The sequence below is a fragment of the Tigriopus californicus genome, chromosome 5, assembly GCF_007210705.1.
Source record: "Tigriopus californicus strain San Diego chromosome 5, Tcal_SD_v2.1, whole genome shotgun sequence".
In the NCBI taxonomy this organism is placed as follows: domain Eukaryota; kingdom Metazoa; phylum Arthropoda; class Copepoda; order Harpacticoida; family Harpacticidae; genus Tigriopus; species Tigriopus californicus.
The window spans coordinates 10,182,302-10,191,200 of record NC_081444.1 but is presented as its reverse complement, the minus strand read 5'-3'; the positions used below and the strand labels follow the sequence as shown (position 1 = coordinate 10,191,200).

Sequence of the window (8,899 nt, the reverse complement as noted above, 5' to 3'; positions counted from 1 at the left end):
GGGGGGAGGTGGTTGTTGTATCAATGAGATCAATTTGTTGTTTCTCTCCTATTTATGAACAGCTAAAATAAACAAAACGCAATGTTGGTTCTTCTTTTACCCATACTGGATAGTCGTCCCTTAATTCATCTTTACCCGTGATTGTCTATTCACCCGCATCGAATCTCTAGATCTTACACCAGTAATTATATTTGGACGCATAATTTGGTAAACAATTTTGGAAATGTTAGACATCTGAAAAAGCGGACTAAATTTGATTTATTTCCAAAAATTCCCAACTATCCCGCATCCGTGAAAAAACTGATTTGACAAAGTATTGCGGAAATATGCTGACTTTGAACTAGAAGAAGAAAAAGAATGTGAAAAATATTCATGCTGAAAAAGCTGGAAAATGCAAATTTATCTAACAGGAGTTGGCAAATGAGAAAGTTTACTTTAGGACTCTGTTTGTAGGTATGAATTGTTAAGGTCCAATGATAGCTATAACGATGAACTCTCTTTTCACAGAGCTAAACGATGGTTACCATACAGGATAAAAGATCAAACCTGCCGAGAAACTTTAGCTTAGGAAATAATAGTCTGCTACTCATCTAAAATTGGCACTTATGAAAAATAGACATAGAAAATAGAATGAATTTTAGTCCCCCTTTTCAGATGTCTAACACTTGGCGAATTTTTTTTCAAATCATGTGTCCAAATACATCTCGTGTAAATGTACCATGAGCAACAAAGTTCAATCAAAAAGGACAACAGCGTGACGAGTTTAGCAACAAAAAGGATCAACGGGCTTTACAATCGGTGTGCATGTACAACAGCCGAATTTTTGCAATGTGTCCCATTCCTAATTTGGTATTTCTGTATCAACTGTATGCACAGCTATTAAGCAAGGGGAAGGAATGTCTCCCTCCCTTAAACAATGGAACTTTTTATGTCTTTGGTTTTAAAAATAGAGGAACGAAATTGTCACTTTGTCAAAAAGAAACCAGAACTGCAATTTGTTCCTTCGCCTTCGGTGGTTAATGGGTAAAGCCTGGTCTATTGCACAATGCATGAGGAGTGTATTGACAAAGGGTGAATTTAAAGAGCTCATTAGTGTTTCACAACTTCCGACCCTCGGTTGCATGCTGGGCAAACCTTTTTTTCATTTTCAGAAACTCTACTGTTCAAAGGTTTAGTTCTTTGAAAAGTGCCTCGATTGACAAGTCAAATTCTCCGCAATTTGGGATGTAATTGCTTTTAACTTCAATTCAGTTTGGTCAAGGGGTGGTGAAGCTAATATACAAGCGTATTCCATTTGTTTCAGCACCTTTGATGCATTTCTTGGGATGTTAAACGGGTTAGACAAAAGATATCTCAGGGAGAGTTAGCAATTTTTCTGTTGGACAAAAAAAGAAGAAAAACGGAAGCCCTGCGTTTCTTGAGCTTTTCATTCTTTCAAAAAAGCTGGATTTGGATGCGAGACTGAAGCATTTTGTGACTCTCAGCATGACTCTTAGATGGCAGAACCAAAGCCACTATAATAGAGCAGGAGCATAGTTTTTTTATAGTGGTTCAAAGCAGGGCAATAGCACAGAGATAGTAGTGCTGCGGCCACACTAGGTGGGCGTTTATTCAATCTGGCTGATTCGTTTATTTGCTAGTACGTGACGGACACCCTGGCTGATACCCGTGTCAACGAAGTAAATATGGGGATTCCAACACGTTCTTGAGAGGCTTAGGGCGGCTTTACGCTACGATGGAAAATCAGGATTGAACCCGTTTGAGGATGGAAGTAGGACTAGTGCTGGGGCGAGTTTTTCGCAAAAATGAGTCCTTTTGTTCGACTTCAGTACAGTGAAAGACTGAAGCAGTCCCAGCACTAGTCCTAATTCCATCCTCAAACCGGATTCAACCTTGGTTTACCATCCTAGTGTAAATCCGCCCTTATTCTTGTTTCACGGCTCTACTAGAAAAAGCCAGCTTCGTTCAAACTAGTTTGCAGCGCCAAATTTGTACTACTGGCAGGCTCCTTCGAGAATCCAGGCTAGCCAGAACACTGAAGTCCAACTCTCTTCATTATCGGCTCCTTCATTGTTCAATTTGCTGCCCTCAAATATTCGAAGGAAGTATGAAGCTGTCGATCCAGTGACAGGATTGAAGTCGGACTTGGACAAGGTTTTGACTAAAATTCTTGATCAGCCTAAGTTCAAGGGCCAGCCAGATCTGCCAACTCAAATTCGTTGGTCAATCAAATAATATACGAAAATTAAGTCAAGTACAACTTCGTCTTGAACTGCTATAATTACATTCCCAGACGCTGGAACAAAATTCGCAAAAAAAAGATTTATTGCTGGTAATAAATCTCCCATTGTCCAGTTAAGGGACAATGCGAATATATAGTAATATACAGATATCATGGACATTTGATATATCAATCTGCACCCCACTTCCTCCTAACCTTATTGATGGGTTCGTCCCCGGGTTCTGGGTTCTTCTGGACACTAAAATGGCGTCCAAGATGGTCGTTGACAACCGGCTTAATTAATTGTTGTGGAAAATCATTTGAATCGTCAGGGTTGACGTGGCGGATTGTGGAGCTTAAATATATCAGTGGCCATCACTAGTTAAGTGGCTTGAACTATTATCTTTCGAATTTCACATTCCCTCCAAGAAAAAGGATGAGTGAATATATTTATTGCGACTCTTGGTCATGTCGTGGCGTAAAAATGAATATAAAAGGTGGTGTGTGTGCATTTATTATATAAACATTGAATGTAAAAAAGAAAAATATCAAAACGGTAAAAGCAATGAAATAGTTGACTAGACAGTAATATCACAGTGAGTATGACTAGAATTGTTCAATACACATAAAAAGCGTGAAGAGAGGGAAATACAAAGCCCTTAGCGCTCTGCTTTTGAAACTAAGGGAATGGTCATAAACGGTGATTTTAAGATGAGTCACAATGCTTTGAAGGGTGTTGAGACATTTCTCTTGAAGTGTTCACTTTACCGGAATCCCTACAAGATTTCAATTTTATTGCAATCAGTGATACATCCGTGAAATTGCTTACCGACACTTGACTACATAACTAGCACGAACCCGAACCAACTAACACGTCTAACTTCTCTCGGCTTCTCACCTTGCTTAGTTCCCACCCAAGCCAGTTAGTTGGTCCAACGATCTCCCTACAAGGTTGAGGGTAATAACACACAGTGGTACCCATAATACTGAAAAAGTTTTTGTGCAAATGCCAAGACTTCTAAGAACGATTTTCGTTGTTTTTGGAACAAAAAGGAACAACTTTTGGTAAAAATGGTAAAAATCATTTTGGATTTCAGCTCAGGTTAGAATATTAATCCATTCAAAACCTATAAAGCGTTAATATTTTTTGAAACGCAATCAATAGATGTTAGGAATTATCTTAGTTGCGTTTCCAACTAAAATTTTACACAAATCCATTGAGCAAAGGATAAGATATCTCGCTTTCAAAGATTGCATTTGCATGAAATTTGACTATTGGATTTGCATCAAAATTGACTATAAATTGCTCCGGTTATATTCTAAAGCAATTGCCAAGATATATAATAAGCTGTAACATAAAATGAAAATATTTCACCTTTTTTGAAGCAGCTGGAATAACTCGAAAATGTTTTGCAATATAACTTAAAACTTACTTAATGTCCATATTTCACAATTGCAATGCCATACTTGTCAATCGCAACTTTAATCGGGCTTAATCTTGAATTTTGACAAAGTTCTATTAACGTTGAAGAAAAATATCACTAGTACGTAGAAATTAATCATTGCAAGAAGTGACAAATTTAGTAAATTAAACTGTCACATGTATCGTTCAAATATTTTAGGAAGATGATAGGAGGGTGTAGTTTTTGGCACTTAAGTAACATGACGGGCAATTTCATATCTTATGTAAATTTTAAGTGATATTTTTTGCTACCTTTAGCTTTTAAAGAAATCTTAAAGAAAAGGGGGAAATATTATTTCTTGTCGTGTCATTGAAAAAAGACACAAATATGTCTTGGTAATAACTGGAAACATAAAGATGCTATTTTTCGATCTTTTAAGGTGTAAAACGGCACTTACAAGTTGTATTAACTAGGCATCTGCTTAATAGAAGTTAAGGAAATTTCGGCCAATATATAACTAAGAGTATGTTTATTACTGATTGACTACGTTTTTGACAATGATGCATTTTAATGTACTTTAAGTGATTAACACACTTATCTGAGCTACTTTTAAATACGTGTATTTCACAAAAGTTGTTCCTTTTGCCTCTTTGACATGTCTTGGCATTTGAGCAAACACTTAATCAGAAAATATAATCATTGTGACCACCTAATCTAATTGTTCTATCCCACGATCAGTATCTGAATCAGATGTTTTATGTTGATAAATAGATTCATATATGTTCAAAACTACGTTAAGCAGTTTCTCGAATGTATCAGCATGCTTTTTTTTACTCGCGAAGCACAAGCAAATAGAATACTGGCACTTAAAAATCATTCTCAGCTCTAACCCGAAAGTCATCTTCATCATCAGTAACTCGTCCCAACCGTCAATTATGTATGTAGTTGAGCCTTACGTGATAGCGACATATTGCAGCTTTTGTTACAAACGCCGTACTCGACAATTGATCGTATTATGGTCTTGTGGCTATTTGTTCGCGTCCAAAAACATTCTCCTCGCTTGGCATTCGCTGTCTTTTTGTCCGAAACCAATTCAAACCGCACGACCAACATAGTTTACACACACAACCGACAGTTCGATTCATATCGTTAGTTGGTTCACTTTTATCTACTTCAGTCTTGCAATGTCAAGCATGGAGCGAGGTTTTTTGAGGACTTTGTTGTGGCTTATCCTCAGTTTTCGGCCCGTTTGGTGCGCGTGTCCGCTTTCATACGAGGAACAATCGGATAAACTTTGTTACTCCCTGAAAATGAGCCCCAAACTATTTGCTCAAGCCAAAGAGGATTGTGAGAAAGATGATGCCAATCTAGCTATAATCAACACAAATGAGCAATTGAACATTGCTCAATTTTTTTGGGGTATAACGCTCAAGGATGGTCACTATCGCACAATACGAGTCAACATGAAATCAACAATTTCTGATCCTTTTTTAGATGAGACAAAATCTAAAGGAGGCGAGGGTATATGGGTTGGTATCACTAATCCTTCGAAAAGACATTGTACATGGGGCACATCTGCTTGCCAGAGTGCTCTCAATCAATTCAAATGGGTCAATGGATTGAATTTTGAATACGACACGTGGTGGAATGACAAAATCAGAGCCAATACTGGCGAGGAATGCTTCCGATTTCGAGAGTCCTCAAGTGTGGGCACTCCATTTATTTTGGATGATGGGCTTTGCTCGGATAGCTGGCCTTTTTTGTGTCAGGCAAAAATGCTCATCAGTAAGACTCTTGGAAAAAATAATACATGGACGGCTTCAGTTCAATTTTCGTAGCGATTTTATAGCTTGTCCGGTGTCCAATATGCCCAGCCTGTCTTTTGGAGATTCCACATGGGATGGGACGACCAATACTTTAGGAACAAGTATTAGGTAGGTAAAACATACAAATAAACATCGAATAACGTGGGTAGAATTGGTAGATGTTAAAAAAGGTAAGGATATCAAATTGCCTTTTGTACATGACACGTTATGCCTAGTAGAGACTTCTAAGAATATGGACTATGAACAGATGTCCCGACAAATCGACCGGTTTCTGGGCCGACCAAGTGTGAGTCCCTTTCCATAATATTTTCATGAAATAAGCAAATTATTAGATCGTTCGAATTACGTTACTTTATTAACATTCAATTGGAAAGTGGTTTGTTCTGTACTTATGTCGTAAAAAGCATCTGTTCCTGACCGAGGGTAGGCATAGGATTCAAACTGTACGTAGTCATTAATTGACAACTTCAATTTTCATCTTCTGAATTGCCTTGGTCAAATTTTGGCCTCATTTGGCCAGTTACTTCATTTGGTCACATCTTTGATCAAACTAGATGCTAATCTTGAAATAAAGAATCGTTCCTCTGTTGTTGTCCACATTTTTAGAAGTTCACGTGCATAAACAATAAACCTACGTAGCATGAGAGTATTGTCAATAGAGAAAAATTAATTTGTTCCCGTTCAATTGTTACCATTAAATTCAAACAGTGTTAAGGCGCCCTTTTATGTGTATTTTTACAAGGTAGTTTTAAATTCCCTCCCCTTGAATTTCATTCGTGAGTTTTGACTAAATGGGCCAATGAAATTGTTCCTTTGCTGAGAGTGCCGACAAAACCTCAGGTTTTGATCTAAAAGTATATTTTACCAATTAATAGTAAATCGTCAGCATACCGTTTTAAATGGATTTATAAGCCAAGTGTCTTTTTTGAAAGCCTAGAACATTATTTGGGAACTCAATTGGGATGGAATGTCAAAATCATTTCCTAACTTTCAGTAATGAATTATTGTTACTTTACACCAAGAATTGTCATTCACTTTTTGGTTTGGGCAGCGAACTCGTCACTTTGGCAGGTAGGTTACTTGCGAGTTGTTCCCTATTTGAAGAACAATTATAGTTGTGAACCAGTTTTTTATCAATAAACCATGCTTTATGACAATTCTGGGAGACGGAGGGCATTTTGTGATTAGATCCATCAATATTATTTTTATTTTTATTATTATCATTCTTTATTGCGACAGATTTGTCATTGCACTATTGGTAGATTAACAGGTTAACATGATGACGTTTGGTCCCGACTATGATGTTTTCTCTTTGGGGGTTTTGGCTTAAGCCGCCGTTTTAGGCGTCGTGCCCATCCACTTACTGTACTTAACAAAATACCAATAGAAAATAGGTAAGTCAGTCCCATCTTTAATTGAGAGCAATAGCACAATTCCTAGCTCCTGATCTTGACAGAACGGCAGTTGTAAGTGTGCTGTTTTGCATAGTAGAGAATGCTTGCAAGATTGGCGATGTCCATAAACGACAAAGATGCAAAAAGGCAGGGAAAGGTCGTGAATTGGCTCCACTTTTAGATGGTATGCTCAGGTGGGGGCCAAAGTTCCAGCTCCTCTTTTACGAGTATCTTCTCATCAAAGATTTTCTCGTCCTCCACCTAAAAAGGGTTTTGCTCAAATGCAAGATTGTTAAGGTCAGAAGACATAGTCAAAGATTGATAGCTCCAGTGCATCGAAGGACAAACAACCCATTAAAAGACTTTATCTGAACGTGCATTGTCTCATTTCCAAAATGAACATCAAAAAGATCAAGGTTTTTGAAGAGTTATCTATTAATAAGTAGGTCTCGTTCATTTCCATATCAAAATCTTGGCTTCGACCAGGAGTTTTCTTGTCCTTGATGCGTTGCATCTTGGATCCAGGCAAGTTTCCATTCTCTCGGAAATTAACTCATGTTGTTCCAGTTTTCAAAGGAACTAGAGAGATATGAGTAGGTTGATGTTGTCTATTTTGATTTTGCTAAGGCATTTGATAAAGTTGATCATAGTCTTTTGTTGGACAGGCTTCATGACAGGGTCTCAATTGGATGAGAAGCTTTATTCATGACAGGAAACAGGGCATGAACGGTTACCGAAAAAAGTAACGCATTACCGTCACAAATACTTTTAAAGAAAATAACGCGTTATCGTCACCGATACTTTTTAGAAAAAGTAACGCGTTACAGTTACTTTTGCAGATAAAAAGGACCTACTGCAAAAAAAACAATTATGCCATCTTTTAACGTTAAGTAAATATGACATGAAACAAGTGACAGCCATGATTATTCATTTGATTCCATCAGTGGCAAGGAAGTCATTGCATTTGCGATGGAATATTCAAAAGAAATGGATCGGAAACCTTCACCGAATTTTCTTTCCTATGTATAAAACAAAAAAAATAACGGTAACGAGAGGGCTAAAACCCCATTCCTTTACACTTACTTTTTCATAAAAGAAACGCATTACCAGTAGCGCTACTCAAAAAGTAACGCGTTACTTGTAACGGCCTTACTCAAGCCCTGACAGGAAATATATAGCAAAGATTAATGGGTCGTTTAGTGACATATATAAGATCAAGTCAGGTGTCCTACACAACTCCATTCCAGGTCCCCTCCTATTTATAACATTCATTGCCCAGCTTCAAAAGTTCCATATACCAGTTTCCCTTCTTATCCTGACGACAGGAAGTTAGTTTTTGGTAGGAATGGTCAGGATTCCAATAGCCTTGCACAAGGTATCATATGTCGAATCTACCCTTGGTACATCCAAGGCTGTAGAGGTAGTTGGCATCTGTCATGGTTGTGCCAGGTCGAACGGCTTGACAACGTGGGGGGGAGCTCAGTATGACTCTGACACAGTGGAACTCCTCCTCATGTTCTGGAGGCCACAGCCATGCCGACAGCGACTTTAGGAGCTCCTACATCTTGACAGATGAGCCAGGCTGGTTGGCGAGCCCTAGGAATGACCTGAGTCCAGCCAAATTTGTTGGTGTGGGAAATAATGCAATAGATGTCAGCTTTGCCGGATCGGACGTCATGCCCATGGACAAAACAAGGAACCCAGCAATCCGTACCAAGTCACCAATCTCCAGCGTGTCAATGTTGAGCGTGATGCCCTTCTCATAACAGATGTCAAACACCGCATGTAGGTAGTCAAGTAGTTCATCAAGGGAGAAAGACTGCAGTTACTATGGTCCTTACATAGCTAACCTTTTGCTTCAGGTTTTTTTCTGGAAATTGGAACAAAGATGGCTAAAGATAAAAAAAACTAACCTACTGTACGGCCAAGGCGGATGTAAGTTACTATGGTCCTTACATAGCTAACCTTTTGCTTCAGGTTTTTTTCTGGAAATTGGAACAAAGATGGCTAAAGATAAAAAAAACTAACCTAAACTGACCTGACCTAACCTAACCT

General features: G+C 38.2%; 1 protein-coding gene across 1 annotated transcript; it reads left to right on the top strand.

The window, feature by feature from the left end:
- Window positions 1-4,748: 4,748 nt before the first annotated feature.
- Window positions 4,749-8,754, top strand: LOC131881265 (uncharacterized). The gene is made up of 4 exons (XM_059228085.1): window positions 4,749-5,043; window positions 5,119-5,409; window positions 5,474-5,558; window positions 8,417-8,754. The coding sequence occupies exons 1-4, from the start codon at window positions 4,809-4,811 to the stop codon at window positions 8,418-8,420; spliced, it is 615 nt and encodes a 204-aa protein (XP_059084068.1). The 5' UTR covers window positions 4,749-4,808; the 3' UTR covers window positions 8,421-8,754.
- Window positions 8,755-8,899: the final 145 nt, after the last annotated feature.

Excerpts from the sequence above, each read along its gene's own strand:
- LOC131881265 (XM_059228085.1), top strand. The coding sequence starts at position 4,809 with ATGTCAAGCATGGAGCGAGGTTTTTTGAGGACTTTGTTGTGGCTTATC. Across the intron at positions 5,044-5,118 it reads CATTGCTCAATTTTTTTGGG|ATGAGACAAAATCTAAAGGA; the intron begins GTATAACGCTCA and ends ATCCTTTTTTAG. Across the intron at positions 5,410-5,473 it reads TCAGGCAAAAATGCTCATCA|CTTGTCCGGTGTCCAATATG; the intron begins GTAAGACTCTTG and ends GCGATTTTATAG.